The 19,481-nt window shown below is 28.6% G+C and overlaps 2 protein-coding genes across 4 annotated transcripts; one reads left to right on the plus strand and one right to left on the minus strand.

Annotated features, from left to right (window-relative positions):
- Positions 1 to 4,422: 4,422 nt before the first annotated feature.
- On the plus strand, positions 4,423 to 8,416 carry LOC136980197 (protein unc-93 homolog A-like). Of its 3 annotated transcripts, none has more exons than XM_067276267.1 (4): positions 4,423 to 4,726; positions 5,838 to 6,832; positions 7,572 to 7,839; positions 7,966 to 8,416. In XM_067276267.1, the coding sequence occupies exons 2-4, from the start codon at positions 5,846 to 5,848 to the stop codon at positions 8,211 to 8,213; spliced, it is 1,503 nt and encodes a 500-aa protein (XP_067132368.1). In that variant the 5' UTR covers positions 4,423 to 4,726; positions 5,838 to 5,845; the 3' UTR covers positions 8,214 to 8,416. The 3 variants fall into 3 exon arrangements, with proteins under 3 accessions (XP_067132368.1, XP_067132367.1, XP_067132369.1); XM_067276266.1 differs by lacking the exon at positions 4,423 to 4,726 and adding an exon at positions 4,841 to 4,951; XM_067276268.1 differs by lacking the exon at positions 4,423 to 4,726 and adding an exon at positions 5,570 to 5,656.
- A 3,820-nt stretch (positions 8,417 to 12,236) lies between these two features.
- ND-B22 (NADH dehydrogenase (ubiquinone) B22 subunit) lies at positions 12,237 to 19,400 on the minus strand. The gene is made up of 4 exons (XM_067276164.1): positions 19,282 to 19,400; positions 15,893 to 16,035; positions 15,759 to 15,814; positions 12,237 to 12,517 (listed from the first exon to the last, which is right to left on the minus strand). The coding sequence occupies exons 1-4, from the start codon at positions 19,377 to 19,379 to the stop codon at positions 12,383 to 12,385; spliced, it is 432 nt and encodes a 143-aa protein (XP_067132265.1). The 5' UTR covers positions 19,380 to 19,400; the 3' UTR covers positions 12,237 to 12,382.
- Between the last annotated feature and the right edge of the window lie 81 nt (positions 19,401 to 19,481).

Raw genomic sequence — 19,481 nt, forward strand, 5'->3', positions numbered from 1 at the left:
TACATCTTAGAGATGTAGGATTTAAGTTTTTAACTTCCTATTATAAAATAAGTTTTAAAAGAATAATCAATCCTTCACTTTATGTGTTCCTGCTGTGCTTTACCACCGGAGAAGGTAAATTATAGCAGGCACATTCAAAGTGACAGGCAGGATGAATTGGTCCGGCATACAACAGCCTGTTATTTTATTTAAAATTGTAGATGCTTACAAAAAATAAATGAAAACTGTAGTTTTCCACTGTGGTAATGGCCACTAATGCGAAAAGTTTTGTAAGAAAAATTAGAAGCAACTAAATCAGAAAATATATCTAATTTGACTTCAAAAGTCTTTTTCTATACTCTTTTGTTAAGTATATTTTATTGTTTGGTGCTCATTTCTTAAAAGATTTACCATTTCCTTCTAAATATAAGATACAATTTTTAGAATAAATTACTTACAATGCACAATTTAATTGCATAGCATAATTAATAAAAAATGCGTTACTAAATAAATAGTTCCAGCAAAATATAAAATCCGCACAGAATAATTTTAAATACAGATTAATTCTTTTTGTTTCTTATTATTTTTTTTAAAATAAGGAGTATTTATTAACACTGTCAAACATCTGAAAAACTGCCACTGACGAGAACGTAAAAAATGGCCGTTGTTTGGGGTTATTTTGTATGCATTTTTTTTAAGAGTTTCTGAAAAAGGGTTGCTGTTTAGAGGTGCAAAATTATCAAAATTTATGGCAATTTTAATCGGAAACAAAAAAGTTTTCAGATAATTTAAACTTCAGATAGCAATCCTCCACTATGGCAAGATTTCTAAGCTTCCATTTTTTTATTTTATTTTTTAATTATTTGTAATGGAATCTATCGAATTAAATTTTTCCTATAGTTCAGCATTGTTTATACAATTAGGTTCATTAAAGTTTCAGTTATCTTCTACATAAAAATATTAACAAGTTTCTATTTTAATTGTTTATTTTTGATATTTAAACTGGGATCAAAACCTATTCTATGTAGTAAATCCCCACTTAACGTCGTTTCTTTATAACGTTGATAAGAAAAAAACACAAGTATAATTGTAATTATTTACTGTTTATTCATATGTAAAGGAAAATTCCTTTATATATGACCCTATACATTTCTTAGGCCCGTGTAGTAAATACGTCTTCAATGGTTCTCTATAATAAGATGTTTGTATACATTTATTTCAAAATGTTTATATTATTGTTAAAGCTTAAAAGAAATCATTTATAAATATTGTCGAAATTGTGTTGCAAAATGAGAAAAATATTTCAAGAAACAATTCATAATTCGATACGATGAATGTAACAATAGATATCGTTGCATTAACATATTGGTAACAACACTGGGAAATGTATCGATGATTTCTAAGAAGAATTTTCTGCATATTTTGGTATTTCTACGGAAACCGTTCTTAAATTCTGTGTAATTCACACGTTACATTTTACTTTTAATTTCGAAGAAACTAAGTTTAATTGAAATCATCGAATTACTCAATAGATTTATATTGAATTTACGTGGTTGAGGAAAATCCTTTTGAATAGGTTATTAACATTTCATATTCCGTAGTGGCTTTGGAAAGAAAGTTGATAATATTTCGAATATTTCCGGGATGTTAAATATTTTCTCTGTATTTTTGAGCAATATTCTAGTTTAAACAACGTTGTTTATTATCGTAAAAATTGAAAACGTCCCGAAACATGCAATTAACGTAATGAAATAAAGGCCGGGTGACCGAGCGGATAATGTAGCAGCCTACCGCTCTGTGGGACTCGGATTCGAATCTGGATTGGTGAATAAACCCCAGAAATTTTTCGGGGATGGTCTTCCGGATTTGTCGGGCCCAGTCTTTCACCACCCGACTGTCCCATTGTGGACATGGAATCCAAAATGGGCTTGCTTAAAACAAGGCTCACGTGAAAGAAAGATGTTTTGACAGGCAAGCGTTTGCGAGAATTGATATTCTTTCCTACAGAAATATTCTGCCAAATGACTACAGATTATTTTACTTTAAATCAAAGAAATGATCTATATTTAGCTAGAAAGACTGTTTTTTTTTCTTAAATTTGAAGAAAAACTATATAAAAATTATTGTTCAATTACTAATACTCTAACTTAGACTGTATTATTAAATGTTCTATAAAATCAAATTAAATTAATTCGTGTAATTTATATCTGAACTCGTTTCTAACTACTTCTTGATTCTTCCCACTGCTAGAATTCTAACTAGTTCAGCCCGCATGTTTTGTCTATGCTAATCTTCTACTAGTGACATCATTATTTTTGTCTCGTCTTACAATTTGTAAAAAGGCTGCTAGAGCTGGACTAAATATATATATATATAAATAATGATTATATTATCCGCCATTTTTACACACGATCAATCCAACTCGCTAACTCAGCAAACCGTTCAAAGATACTCAGAGCACTTCTTAGCTTCGTTTTCCAGCCAATTTCTTACTTAGTATTCCGAGTTATCGAGTACGGCCTGTTCATTATGCCTATTACTTTTCGGTTAAAAAATCAAGACAGGTCTAAAAATTCGTGACACAACAAAATTAGGTATTTCAAAGACTGTTAAATTCTTTCAGCGGCATTTCAGAGATGTCCAATTAACATGGAATCAGAATTGGATCGTATTGATTGAGGCGAATAATTATCATATTAAAGATGTATGTGCTCGTCTCAATTACGCCCCAAAGAGTAATCCTCTTTGGGCAACGTGTGAGAAATAATACCCCGACCACATTAGGTATATACATGTATTATAGGAAATCAGATCTTTGACATTAACGTTCGACCATCTTGCCAATTTAAATTTATAACATATGCCATCAAATAATAGGCTGTATGGCCAACTTTAATTTTGCCTTTATTATAATTCGGGTCACTCATAAAGAGAAAAATTGAAGATTGTGAATGAAACGAAGTCAATTCGTACTATCTAGGAAGATTCAGTCACAAACTTTCATTCTAATCTCACATCTCTCACTTACGAAATACATAAAGATATGAAACATAATGGAAAAGACGTTGACTTCAATTGATCAGCCAGATAGTTGAAAAGTCTATCAGTCTTTTGCGGTAAGAAATTTTAGCTTCTAATTCGATGTAGACCTCCATTAGTAGTAAAGAAATGGGCGTAGTTTCACATTCCTCGGCCATGCTAACCCCGATCTCATTACCAATCAGGCACGCGTGCAATAGACGAAATTTTGGTCAAGCGTATAGTGTTAATCGATGCAAATCTCCCGACTGGCTGATCAAACTGACTGGAATTGTTTTCGAAAGTATTCTGTAAAAACATGGTAGGTTTTACGAATTTAATGGATACAAATATTACAGTTTAATTGTATTACTGTCTACAAAAGTATTTGCATAATTAAATAGATGATTACGAATACATTTTACAAGCAGTCGAAGAAGCTTGCTTTAAAACAAAAATCATATAAAATACGAATACGTATACAAATTACAAAATACTTTATTTGAACAGAAATGAAATAAACTTCTCGAAAACGGTTCTGGAAAACTGATATTTATTTATACTTTATAAAATGTTATTTAATATATTTAATCATTGTATTTATGAAAAATTTAACGTTGATATGTTAAATAAATTTAATTTAATAACATATTTACAAATTCAAAATTATTAAACGTTTTTATTTAACTTGTTTTGTATCATTTCCTCAAACCTTGCAACTCAAATTTCATCCACTTCTAATTAAGAGAGAAGGATGAAACTTTGAAGACATCCCTAAGTTCTACGACGATATATTTTATTAGTATTTTTCGGGTGGTTCCACCCATACCATCCTCCCCACCCGAAACTCGATAAACGTAACCAAATATAGAATTTAATTGTGATATGTGTGTGTGTAGAAGCATTATAGTTACGCATACGATGGAGTGGGTTATCCCCAATCTCGAAAAAGCATGACCAATAAAAACGGTCTTCTTATTTTTTAAAATATATTAGAAGTTTATTATATTTTTTAGAGATGAGCCGATATAACAAATAAATGAGGTTTCTAGAACGTGACCCAAGTGACCTGCCAAAATCTTGTTTATATAATTTATGGAAAGAATTCGATAACTTATAAATATTCATAGCCCTAAATGAAATTTCCTTTCAATTTCTCATAGATTTATGTAATGATTTTTATACGGTTTTAAAGTAATTAAATTCCTATTTTAAAATAAATACAATACTACTTTTTAATACTTATAAGTAATATTTTAAATATAATTAAATTAAAACTATTATTTTTGTTGGTAAATATTTCAAATATATTAATTGATACAATATTTAATGAAAAGGTTTGTTGCTCGAAAATTTTTAACAATAACAAATCCAGGTTATTTTTTTAATTGTTTTTATTCAGGTTTGATTTATATGAGATATTGAATTAACAGTTACGCAAGGTGATGAAACGAGGCTGTAATATGTATGCAAAATATGTGCTTCGTATTCTAAATTCCAACCCATAACTCTTACAACTACTTCTTCTGTTTATTCCATTTTCATCTTCGAATCTGTAAATTTCATAAAATTAGAAACAAAATCGTTCCTGTTGTCGCTGCTTCCAACTCGACCAATGGCACGAAGGTGACAAACAAGTTTTCTATCGGATCCGAGTTATTAAAGTTCAAAGATGTCCGCTGTTGAATTTACAGAAAGATAATCTCGTTAAATCTCATAAATTTTACAGGTTAGTTATTGTTAGTCTTTTTATTTTATATTACCACTAGTTACAGGAATAAAGCGTGATATATTTTAAAAGTTAAGCAACAAATTGATTCGGAAATGGATATAGACGACCTATTAAAGTCATTGCAGTGACGAATGCAATATTGTTTCATAGTATATATATATATATATATATATAGACGCGAAGTTACTCTCTGGTTGTCAAACCAGCACTTCAATTATACAGGTAAATCGAAACGAGTTCAGGCATTTGCAATTGATAATAATAATAATAATAATAATTTCATAAATATTGATATTAATTTAGTTTTACAGACGTTAAGTTTATATTAAGGAAACTCTTGTATTTTTTTTATATCGTTTAAAATCCATGTATATGCGTAGAGTTGTAGAAAAGTATAGGAAAATTTCGTTTCTAGGAAGTACCTGTGACTTTGACCTATATGCTTTGACAGCGAAATAACAGGAATATCTGGGTTTCTATCACCTGTGAAATATTTTTCCGATTTAAAAAGTCGATAATATTTAATTATATTTATTAATATTTTTATAGCAGATATTGTTCCGTGTTTGAGAATTGTTTAAAATGCGTGTTTATGTTTTTCTAATCGTGATAATTTATTTTTTAATATAATTAAATATCTGCTGATATTTTCATTAAAAATGATGACGTTTCAGAATTTCACGAATAATTCGAGTGTAGCATTATTTAAAAACTATATTATGTAAAAATATTTAACGTTCCACGTAACTATACAGCGTTTTTACTATAAATCGAGTGGTAACCTCGGGAACAATACTTTAAGCCTTACTGTCACTCTAAACAAATTGTGTCCATAAACAAGCCTCAGAGTGTGAAAAGTGCGAGCAGTATTTAATTCTATAAGTTAAAACTGATGAAAAATATGCTTCGTATTTAATCTACTTAAAGGTATCACGTTCTATTTATATCTGATTTATGTTTAGTTTTAACTAGTTTCGTTCCTATATAAGGTTTATAAAGTAAACTTGTGATGAAAAACTAGACTTGTTTGTTTTGTGGATACATATTTTTTTATTTTCTAATTAATTTATATAGGTTATACCTTTCATTTTTTTCTTTTTATTAACAGTTGATGCCATGGCCGAACTACAACGAATTTCTCATATCGCAGAAGATCAGGCGGCTCCCGTTGGAATCGTCAATATCGCTTTTAAACACGATGAACCTTCGAAGGAATCGTCGCCTCCAATTATTAACGAGAAGCCCGTTCAATTATCAAAAGAAGAGAAGAGACAAAAAAAATTATCTATTTTTAAAAATTTACTTGTTTTAAGTTTTGGTTTTCTGTTGTTGTTCACAGCTTTCCAGTCTCTGTCTAATTTACAGAGTAGTATAAACAGTGCCAAAGGACTAGGAACTGCATCCTTAAGTGTTATATATGGTGCTTTGGTTTTATCGTGCATGTTTCTTCCTACATTTATGATAAAATTGCTTACCTTAAAATACACGTTAATAGTGTCGATGCTGATGTATTCGTCTTATATGGCTGCTAACTTTTATCCGGACTGGAGTACTCTGATACCAACTTCCATCATTTTAGGACTCGGAGGAGCGCCTTTGTGGACATCAAAATGCTCTTATTTAACACACATCTCGATAGAATATGCTCAGTTAACAGGCAACAAAGTCGAAACAATAGTCACTCGGTTTTTTGGAATATTTTTTATGGTATTTCAAAGCGGACAAGTGTGGGGAAATTTGATAGCTTATAAAGTACTTCAACCTGGAAATGTTTCTTCGATCAACGAATCGCTAATATCTGGATGCGGTGCTAATTTTTGTGTTGCGGAATCATCGAGTAATAATACAAATCTCGAAAGACCATCGGATTTTAAAATTTATCTTCTTTGTGGAATTTATACTGGATGCTCTTTATTAGCAGCGCTCTTTATTTTCATCTTCCTCGATCCCCTGAAAAAATCGGAAGATGGAAAAGGCAAACCTTCGTACGGATTACTTATCGAAACTATGAGGCATCTCAAAAATCCTCATCAAGTCCTTCTGGTGCCATTAACGATATTTAGCGGTCTTGAACAGGCTTACATTATTGGGGACTTTACTCAGGTTTGTCCATTCTTATTTAATAATTACTATAAACTTAGACGTTTAGAAAAATGCACAAATGTTTTTACAATTTAAGTTTAAAATTACTTTTTGAACTATGTTATAAAAGCATTCATTTACAAAAAGGTGAAAACAATTTCGAAGCCATTTTTAAAAGTTAAATCCATAAATTATGCAAAAATCTACATCAAAATATTGTTACTTAAGAGATTTTTATGTATACTTTTCGTTTTAAACAAGAATATTTATGTGCATATTTATACAATTCAGAACGTTGACACAAATTTCGAAATATTGACTACACTGGCTGTTCTGACTATTGAAATATATTATAGCCTATCATATAATTCAACATGGAGATAGAACTGTCATAAATTACTTTAGTTTACAGAAATACGTTTATTTATAAAAGATTTAAAATAAAAATAGCACTTGTATCAACTCTTCTACATAAAAATTATATAATATTCCTCATAACGTATTTTATAAATATGTATTCTCAAAAACTATTTTTAAATACTACATATTGCACTGCATATATATAGAAACACTATATTATTATACTATTTTATATACAGTAAAACCTGTATAAATCCGTTTTTGAAAGATTTTTTCCGTTTAGGTTTTACTCTGCTGTGCCTTAATGCATCTATGTTCAATGCTATTTGTTATATTCATAAAAGTAATAGGCTAATACTTTCGTATCTTGAATATGATTTTTTTCTTACATTTTTTATAGGCTTTCGTTAGTTGTTCCTGGGGTATACACAACGTTGGTTACGTAATGATCTGTTTTGGTGTGATGGATGCTCTGGGTTCTGTGACTCTCGGTCATCTATCTAAAATAACAGGAAGAAAAATCATTTTTATAGCAACGGCACTTTCTAACGTTGGAATTATCATTCTCATGTTTCTATGGTCCCCTAATCCTGATCAAAAAGTAGTTTTTTTCGTCATCTCTGGATTTTGGGGATTAGGAGATGCCGTTTGGCAAACACAAATTAATTGTAAGTATAAGAAATGTATATTATATGTAGGCCTATGTTTATATATATATTATGTTTTAATGGACTTTGCCATCATTCCTATTATTTCTATGTTAAAATATAATAATTATTTTTTCCCTCCTACAGCATTGTATGGTGTATTATTTCCGAAAAACGAAGAAGCAGCTTTTGCGAATTACCGTTTATGGGAATCTCTGGGATTTATTATAGCCTTCGCCTACAGTAGTTCACTATGCATAACAGTCAAATTGTATATTTTATTAATTGTACTCGTTGTAGGAATGATGGGATATTTAACTATAGAAATTCGAATTGCAGCTGCAAAAAAGAACGAAATTTCATCAGAAACGAAAATGCATAGTAGTGAACAGTAAGCAGAAAAGAATACAGCAATTATGTAGGTGAACATTGTTTTCGATCTCTCAACCGTTTCATTCGTTGTACAGGGTATATATACAGATAAATACTAAAACTAACCATTCGAATGTTTCAAAAATCGTCCGTAAAGATCGCATTTTCTTGTAAATATGCTATTTTAAAAAAGGTGTGACAAAATAAAAAATAATTTAAGTGTTTACCTCTTTTCTTTAAATGTTTATTTCGTAATTTCAAGTGTTAAAACCTAAGAATATTTGGATAGTCATGTTAATCCAAATATTTGCGCTTTATTAATGTATATTTTATGCTTAAAATATATACAATAAAATATTCGCACATAAAGAAGAGATAAGTTTTAAATAAAAATAATGATTTTATATACGGATTTTTTAATTTAAATGTTTAACGATTTGGTTAATGTTACTCTAGGTATACAAAATGGCGGCTCGTCTCCGATTCCAGCGATCAGAAGACAGGAACAGTGGGATGCACGTTCTAACCTAACCTAACCTATTCTAATAATGGTTGCTAATAATTATGGTAATTATTAGAATAGGTTACGTTAGGTTAGAACGTGCGTCCCCACTGTTCCCTGTCTTCTGATTGCTGGAATCGGAGACGAGCCGCCATTTTGTATACCTAGGGTAACATTAACCAAAGATTTTTGTGAAGTTCAATCAATGGATATGCAATGATCTGTTACGTTCTATTTTGAGAGATTCTATATATCTTTATTAGCGTTTAATGTAAGATATGATTAAAAAAAATCAATGTTTATGATTAAAAAAGACTTGTAATTTTTTTTATCTAGAAGTAAATCTTTATATTTTTCGTGCCCGATGACACTAAAAATGTCTAGAAAGATAACCTGTTTGACACGATGATAAACAAGTTTTAGTGTTTGTTTTCGTGTCAGTTTTATTTATTATAATGGGGGGAGGAAGTAGTTTTACATCTATGCCAAGTCCTCAATCTTCGAAATGTCATAAAACAATAAAAAAATCGACCCTTACGTGAACTAAATTATCGAAAACATAAAAAGTAGATGGGGGATTTTATTTGTATAAAAGTCGAAAATTGTGATATAAATGAATTCTATTCGTCGTATTATATAAGCAAAATTAAGAAACGTTAATGCAAAACATCTCAATCTGCCAAATTTCGCATTCTTTTGAACAGAAACTTGCTTTAAAATACGAACTAGATTTTTACAAATTTATTTACGTCCAGATTATAACTTCACAGAAAAAAATTGTACATGAACTTTATCCTATATCTAGTTAAAAAATATTCCATTTGGAACACTTTTTAACTATATTTTAAACTATATAAAGAATATATTATCCTTTATTATTTTGAAATGCATGATTATATTATATAGCCTAGAGGAAATGTTCTATAGTAGTAACCCAATTCGTTTTATTACTATAGCTGTATCATTATTAAAGCTAAAATTTTTTCTTTTTATTTCAAATTTACAATAATTAAGAAAAAAAATTTTGTTTGCTTTTGACAATGGCAGATTGAGGCTTTGGAGATGCTCCTCATTGCCTAACAGTGAGACTCTTGTAAAAGCAGAAAATATGAAACGTTTTAAGCTAAAAAAAAACTGATTTTTTTTGCTTAATCTCTTAATTTTCTTCTTAGTATAGAATAAAATAGAATTGATAAGGAGCTTATGTAAACTTTTTCAATTATTAAATCAAAAAACGTTTCTTAAAATTATAGGTAAAAATCTCAACTTTTTTGAAACCTTGTAAACTGTGCCAATCAATAAATTTTCCATTGGTTTTTGATATTTTTGTCAGTGATTACAAATATTTGATATTCAATTTTATTGTTTGGAAGAAGAAAATATTGATTTTCTTGTTATAAATTCCTAAAAATATATATAATAAACAAAAATACATTTTTATACTTTAAATGATTTCGATTAAATCTGATTCTTTTAATCATGTCAATAAACTTTTTATTAAAATGGTAAGTAAAAAATATGACCACTATAAAAATTATAAAATAAAGCAAAACAAATGATACCCTGTAAATAAATTTGTCAACAATGCTAAGAATATAGTAAAATTATGTTAGTATTGAACCTTATGTTTCAGAAAATAATAACAGTAATAATTACAATTTTCTTATATTAATTGCAACTCTTGTTTTCCTATTGCAACATAACTATAGAAATTATTTTAGTAGTGTTTTGCATAAAAGATAATCAAATTAAAATAAATTTAAGTGTTCTAGTAATTTTATTAATTTTTGTTTCATAAATTTGCCCGCTTTTTAAAATTTTTTAATTGTTTGAGTAAAAGGGAATTAACCGTAATTTGTTTGGGGGTAGTGTTGCAGTATTAACTTTACTCGAAACATCATTAGAAATTTATTTTGTAGTACACAATAAAAGCGCCTGTGTCCACTTACAAATGGAGAATTTCACGTTTCTTTCGACAGATTGATTCTGGATTTCCCAATTGTTTTCCATTCTTAAACTTGACATTTATTAATGAATGAATGTATCTTGCTGGTAATGTAAATCGTTAATCTTTCTAAACTAAAATAAACTTTAGAAAGTATTCGAAAGAATCGGAATCTGGAGAAATTTTGGTATCGATCCCATCGCTAATTAATACGATAGTCATACTTTATAATAACCAACATTAGTTTAAAAAAATTCCCTTTGAATTATATTATTTCAATTATTTTGATCATTTAATTTGCTATTTACCAATGTATAAATTTGAAATGAATATAGTAATGAAAACAATATCTAGAGGATGGATACAAAACTTTCAAAATTTAGAACAGATTAAAATAAACATTGAATACTAAACAAGATTATATTATAATAAATGGATTGAAGTGGAAAATTCTACAGATTAATTATAATAAAAAATTTTGGCAAGACAAAGCATACAAGATTTATGAAACCACTTATGTTATATTCAAGTTGGCTAAGTAGATCTGACTTTGAGGACAAGTGTTAATGTCTAGCAACTGGAGAGGAAATTGTTATTTTTTAGGATAATACTTTGTAAATACACAATTTCTTAACTTGGATAATTTTCAAATTTTTCAAGATTCAAACTCAGAATCCTCCTAGAAATGTTTTTAAGAATTCAAAATTAGATGAACATATTAATCAATAATTTGAATATTTCTAATAATTCTAATTTCAACTCTGGTCATTAATTAATCATTAAAAATGTTTGATAAACTATCAAAATATTAGAAATTATTTCCTCAACAACTATGATTAAGCTGACAAATAGCACTTTTCACTAGTAAAAATTATATTTAAGTATCATCTATTATTCAATTATTCATCTGAATTGGAAAATTAGTTACAATACTGTATAAGCAATTAAACTGATATTTATAATTTTGAAAAATTAGTCTTTAATGAATAAAGTTTACAAGTATTAACTTAAAACAGTAAAAAGATAAAGCAATTTTTTCTTTGTCAATCATTTGTACATGTACACAATTTTGAAAATGTTCACTGACAATTTTTTTCCTAATTGTACTAATTCAATGTCTGTAGCATTCAATTTAGCACAAAAAAATTCCATGTCAATGAAATATTTATATTAGCATACATGACTGTTATTATAACATTTATTTTTTATAGTTTTTGAATTTTTGTATTGAAAAATATTCTATTTTTCAATACACAAATTTCAAAAACCATAATTTTATCAGAATTTTTTTTTATTTAACAAAAGCACCAGCCAACCAATCATTTTTATTTGATGGTGAATATTTTTTCAGAAAAACAAAGGTTTTATTAATGTTTTTATTAGCTGAGACAATTAAGGCTTCTGCATGCCACTTTGAGAATCTGGTTTGAGTTAGGGTGAGATCTTAGAAATTTTTTTTAGGATAATATGGCACCGACATGCTGTAGTTGCTCTCCTGTGTACCGATGGGTGCTTTCAGTATCTTTTGTTAGAGATCCAAGACAACTGAGTTAATTACAACTTACTGCAGTAAAAAATATTTCAATTATGACAAAAGACTGAAAGATCAAACTTATTTTTATTTTTACATCAATCTAATTACATGTCTAAATACATTTAAAATGAATTTAAACTTTCCATTTCTAAATTCATAAAGAATGTATGTTAATTATTTTGTATTCAAATTTATTATTAATTTATAATTTTTAATGATAATCTGCTTTATCTGGTTTACCAAATTGTCTTTCCCATCTTTCTACATATTCTTTTTTTCTCTGTTCTCTTCGAGCAAAATATTCTGGATATTGAGCCTTTTCTAATGGATGCCAGAAATCTACAACCTAAATTTATATAAGATTTTTGTTATGTAAATTTAAAATAAATAAGATCTAAGTATAAGAAAATAAAAAAGATTTATTCAATGTTTCTATCCAAAAATCTTTTTTGATCCAGATTATTTTTTAATAAAATGAAATAACACTGATACAAGAGGTCAATTCTGTGTTCTGGGCTGAAGCATTTATAATCAGGTCCACCAAAGATCCTATTATCAGCAAGCAGGCCAAAATTATTGAAATTTACAAACATGGCATAGGTGGCAACTGTATAAAACATCAGGATGCTGACAGACTTTCAAATTCATGGATGATGATGTGCTGCTAAAATGTCAATTCCCAACAGTGACCATCCTTAAGCACAGGGTACTATTTAGTATATAATATTCATGTATTATGTTATTATACACTGGCATAAATTTAATTAATCTATATTTACATAATTTGTAATACTTTACATTTTATGTTTATTTCTTAATTAATTTGATACTCAAAGGTTAAATATTTAAATGTTATGAATATTTAAATGAATATGAATATTTAAATGTTAAATTTTATATTTAAATATTAAATCAAATGGATCCATGAGACATTCTAGATGATAATGTTCTTCTATTCTGTTGATGTTCTATACTTAAAACCTGAAGCTGGCTGATAAAAGCAGCAAAAAATATAAAATAAGATTTTTGGATAGCAACAAAATAAAAGCTTGAAAGACTCTAAACAACAACCTAATCAGATGAATTTGTATTAAATCATCAACTATTTTTATATTTCTAATAAGAGCAAATACCTTAGGATAATTTTTGAATAAATTAATGAATGAAAGAAATAAATTTACAACTTAAAAACATTATATATACAGCAAGTCCTCACTTAATGTTAAAGATAATGTCGCTGTTTCTAAAAATCTAAGTGAAAATGACATAGAACCAAGAGTACTATAGTACAGTACAGTTGGTTTTGCTATACAGGTTAACTAATAAATGAATTATATCTTGTTTGTCATTATTCTTATTGGATCATGTTTGCAACCTATAGATTTATTTTCCATATCAAAGAAATTAATTTTACTGTTTATAAAGAAAATTCAACAATAATAAATTAAATAATTACAAATGTACTGTATCTTTCCTCAACATTATAATGAAAAAAATGGCATTAAGTGAGGTATGTCTGTATGAGTACTGTATGTTACATTTTAGCCCTATTTCTAAGTATAATTAGATTTATAAGCATTGTTCAGCTGATATGCAGCAATGCACTAATACCAGAAAATAGCATAAAAAAGTTTCAATTAAAATGGCTGATGACATTTATACAATAAAAAAATATGTAGAAACTAAAATGTCTTCACTTTCATCATATTCACCATCTCTATAATGGAAACAGTGGCATGTTACCCTATGGGCAAAAAGGTCAATTGCCTAAAGTTCCAAACCAATCTGTTATAAAAAAATATTTCCCCCAAAAAATTCTATTGAAGAAAAGTGTCTTAAGTCAACACTGCATGGGGGCCCCTAATTCCAATTTGCCTGGGTGGTGTGAAGCTATAACACGCAAGTGAATGGAAGACTGTTCATGGTGATTGGATATGACAAAATATGAAGACTTAGTTTCTTCTATGTATTTTTTACAGCATAAAAGTATTGATAACCACTACATAGTGGCAGCAGTTGCTCAGTAAAAACAGTTCTATATGGTCAGTCACCATATATGCATAATGGCAGCAAACTTTTAGAAAAATATATCATTTAGAAACAAGAAATTTTCATCATAAACTTTTAATAGTTGCTAGTTCATTGACTCAATATAGTTAATTTTATTCATTGATGACTTACTTGACATAGTATCTGAAGTAATAGATGATGCATATGTATACAGTGAAATATCATTATAACAAACACTAGTTTAATGAAATTTTCAGTATAACAAATTTATCTTGCATCCTCTGCCAGTTTCCTATTCAGCTCAATGCAAAAATGTTTCAATTTAATGAATATCATTATAATCAACATTTCAGTTTGGCATAATAAAAATTCTGGCCATTATGAAAGAATAGTTTCATTATAACAAAATCTATAAGTACCTAAATCATTCAGTTTTAGTAAATGATTAATATTATGCCAAACAGTCTGGCAACACTAATTTTAATTCTTAGTTATGATTTTGTTTTGATGTTATTACTCTACAGTTTATTTCTTTTTAAGTTTGAGAAAAAATAGAGAAAAATGAAAACACGAAAGCAATTTTTTTTGGAAGAAAATAAAAAAATATTACATAAGGTGCAAAAATGAATCAAACAAAAACATGTGCCTAACAGCCTACTGAAATGCTGTGTCACAGTGCAGAATTTTATTGAAAAACTTTGATTATACAAACACAAGCAATTATTTATTGTGACATCGTCAATTTTTAATCATGTTTTTAATGTATTTAATTTAAAATATATGCTCTCCACCTCAAATTAGTACTGGCTTGCCCCTGTATATCATACTTTTCCTTTAACAATAGAGTCGTGCTAGTCATCTATCTAACACCTTATGGAGGAAATTTTTGAACTGAAATAACGACTTTCAGTTTGCATCAGAAGTTCTTATAGTAGTTATCAGAAGTTCTTATGTAGTTAATCAGGGCCTCCTGTCCCTAAGGTTTCCATATTGTCTCGTCTTTCATCTATGTAACTCCATTCTCTAGATTAAAAAAGACAGACAGACAACAATGTATACAATTTTTTCAAATTGCAGCCCAACAAACAAAAATTAGACTTATTTTAGCAGAAAATAACAACTTCAAACAGAAATAACAATTACAAAGGCAGAATTCCAACTAATCAGTACCACTATACTGTTATTTTAGTTGTTCACTTGTGATATTTTTAATGATTATTATTAGAGTATAAATTTTTATTCTGTATTTAATATAACTTACATTCTAAAAATGTGAAATTTGGTTCCATATAAATACTTATAAATAAAAGAAAATTTTCAAAAATGCAATTTACTTCAAAATGTAAGCAATTCTTTTATTATGAATGAATTGCTTTTATCCTTGCATTTTTGACTATATTTCAATATAACAAAATTTCAGTATAATGAAAATATTTCAATAGTCCCCACAATTTTGTTATACTGGCATTTCACTGTATAGTGTTTGTTTCATTTTATTACAGTTCTACTAATCATAACATTACAATAAAAATTAAACAACAAACAAGTAAAATATAATAAATCTATTATTTAATCACCCAATCAGGAGAAGGCACTTCTCGTCCATGTGCTACACCTCCAGGAGAATTAGCATCTGTTGAGTATTATTATTAATTAATAAAGTTGTTATAAATTTCAGAATATAAAATTTAACCATATTTAAAATTTGTACATTGAAAAGGTTGATAATGTTGAGCTTGAAATACTTCTTCTTCACCTGCTTCAAGTAATTGTTTAGCCTTCCTAACATCAGTTTCATTTTTGCTTTCTTCAAATCGCTGTCTTATGATAGCACATGCAAAACGAAACGATGGTCTGGAAAATAAAAAATAATTTTAAAATAAAGATGGAGTTAATTTAATACAGGACAGTGTAGAAATAGCAATTCAAAGCAAAACTTAACATAAAAATATAGTCCAATTTATTTTCTTATTTCTAATTTAAAGTCTAATAAATAAATTAACATTAAATAACCATTAAATACCAATAAATATTAATAATTCAAAATTTTCTTATTGAGAGTCATGGGAGTGACTCCCACCAAGTAAAAAAGTCAGACTGACTATAAATACAGGAATCAGAGCTGCTGATTTTTGGGAAGTCAACTTCTTTGTCCCAAACATCTACAGTAATTCTGAATATCTTGTTCAAAAGATAATTGTTATCTTAGTGTGCAAAATTTCAAGATTTTCTATAAAGCAATTAAAAATTGCAAAAATTGCCAAAAAAGATGTATGGTATTTTCTTCTTTTCTTCATCCAGCACTGCAGATGCTTGTAGAGGAAAAAAAAACTACTGGGTCTATAAAGCTCAAATTTTAAACTTAAGCCTTTCTTGTTATCAGTGAGGTGGCAGCAAAACTTCTGGATCAGTGGGTTAAAGTTCACAGGGGTTTCCCATAAAGCTATTTTAGTTTTATAGCTTAATTTTATGTTTATAGACAGGTATAGGTTATTTACAAACATGTTGCAAATATCGTTTTGTTCATCTAGGAGCAATACTGGTTCAGGTTTCTCTTTTGTAAATTATCCGACTACAATATGATTTGCAAGATTTGTGATTCTATTTTATTTATTTCTTTGTTACTTCAAAACTGACTTCTGCATTTATTAACTTATTACTTGAATTTCTAAACCTTAAAAAAAAATAAAATAAACAATGTTTAAATAGAATATAATGTGTTTAAAACTTTATCTGTTTTGTTTTCTCAGCTGCCAAGGAATGTTTTGTGTAGCACCTAAGTTGTCGTTTCTATTTAGAATTTTATTATTATTCTTATAAATATTCTGATGAATATTTCTTGCATTTATTCTGTATTATATGCAATTTTATCTAATCTATTACTACTTAAAGCAGTGTTTCTCAACAGGGGCAATATCGCCCCAGGTGGGTGATTTTTCCATGTTGGGGCGATTAGTAACAATTTATATTTTCGGGGGTGAAAAACAATTTTCTGGGGCAATATAGTAAAGCATTATATTAAGAATAATTAGATATTTTATTCATTATATCGTACAATAATTAAACAAATAGCATTCCTATAATCTTCTTCCTTCCACTTTTAACCCTTTTCTGTCCTGTGGCAGGAATTATAATATTCAGGGGTCCTGATTAGCAGATTGACAAAATTTTTTTTGAAGTGAAGGGGACAATACTACATAACAGTTTTATTGAAGGGACGATACTAATTAACGATTTTATCGAAGGGGGCGACGATTCGTTAGAGGTTGAGAAACACTGACTTAAAGCATTTACAATTATAAGACTTTTTGTCCTTTATGAATAAATATTAATAAAGCACTAGAATGATTATCTTAAAAGGACTTATCATACCAGTCTGCTTGTTTCTAATTTTAGTGAGATTAGTCCTTTATTTATTAATTAAAGAATTTAGTTTATAAAAACTGATTTTCCAGCAGATATTTTTAAAGGTTTCTACCATAATTTTAAAGATTGTCATGTCTAGCTGTTATTATAATGATCTCCCTACTGAAGAAAAAAAACAGTATCCATCGAAATTAAACCTGTGTCCGACTGTTTCTTTCCCCAATCCCTTTGATGACATTTTACAACTCCAGATTTTCTAGAAACCCAGAGATGAATCATTGCCAAAAATAATGCACGGGGATATATATATATATATATAACTGCCTGATCAACTCTCCTGGAATTTATACTGCTAAATCATTAAAACCATATAAAAGCTTAGATGCTTACAATTATTTCATCAGAGAGAAAATTCATATTTTGACATGTTCATCAGAAGTAATGTTTTATGAAGAAGTAAACCTGGCCAACGGTCAATCAAAAAACGGAGAGAGATATATCAGCGCCGGTTCACCCGTGAAAAAGATGGCAAAATTCTAGTGGACAATATTTATGTATGACTGGGTATGTCAGTTATATAATACAAAATAAATTTCACAAGTAAAAAGTTTTTATATGAGAGCATAAGTTATTTTTTAAATATTGTTATTGCATTATTACAGAATTGGAGAGAGATGCAGTTTTACTGTTGCACTGCTATTTGCAGTAGAGGCTACATCATCAAGAGAGCATGTATCATGTACTGTACTTCTCAGTTATGCCAATGGATCCAATCCAAGAAAGAGGTTAGTTTTACAAAGAATGATTATCCTTTCAGGTTTATATAGCTTCTCATAATTTATTTACTATATTTCAGTGTATTCCTGGTCCCATTTCTAATATAAATTTTAAACAGCCAAAACCTGAAATTTTCTGATAATCCTGGTTTTCAACTCATGTATCCCTACACTGTGGCACAAGAGTAAGAGTCATGCCTTCTTCTACACATTCATTATTATGTTCTCTTAAGGTAGTGGAATGCAATGCAAAGGGAGAGAGTTTGTGTTTGTGTATGTGTGTGATACCAAATACTTATTCTAAAGAGGAACTATCAGAAATTGAGATAACAACAAAACAGCAAAGTTCTTCCATAACTTTGATAATCTTTTTTCCTGTTCAAACAACAGGAAGGAAGATTAATAGCATCTGTATTGGTACAATTCTAGATGTATGTGAGGGAGTTGGAACCTTAACAGGGCTGTAGAGCATATAAATTTCCAGTGTAGTCCTAGTGGACTTTGTTTTGATGAAATTTACACTTTTCAGGGTGTAAGTCCAGATGCTCTTGTATCATATAATTGTTGTGGGGAAGGAGTGACGGAGATAAAATATTCTTTCAATACAGAAATTATTACCTAAATTCAATAGTAAAAGGTACAAAGTATTGTTGGGATTAAAAAAAAATTCATAGAATGCTTTTTTATTAATAAACAAATAACTTATACCAAATATTTGTATTTGAAATACATTTTTTGTACTTTGCCAGCTCTGGCTGCTAGGATATCTATTTCAATGATTTTAACTTGTTAACTTATTCACTTTGTAAAATAACTCCGAAAAGAGTTGCTTTACAGTATCAAAAATACACAATTTGGACATTCATCTATTTCACTTTGATACTCATACCTACAAACACTTCTATAATTACATTTTAAATTATTGCTTATACACGTATAAGTAAAAAGAAAGGCTTACTTGTCATGAGACCAGTCATCGGCAGTTCTTAACGCTCGTTTATATAAACTACAAACTCTTTGCCTATGAGTTCTTATTGCAGTTTGCAGGTACGACATTTTGTATTATACAAATCGCCCTCTACCTGTCGAAGTTAGAAACTTTTTCATACATACAATTTTTTTTTTGTGTTTTTGTTTTTTTTAATTCTGAAGAAACTA

This window comes from Centruroides vittatus, unplaced genomic scaffold (genome assembly GCF_030686945.1).
Source record: "Centruroides vittatus isolate TY-2023 unplaced genomic scaffold, ASM3068694v2 contig_680, whole genome shotgun sequence".
Taxonomy (NCBI): domain Eukaryota; kingdom Metazoa; phylum Arthropoda; class Arachnida; order Scorpiones; family Buthidae; genus Centruroides; species Centruroides vittatus.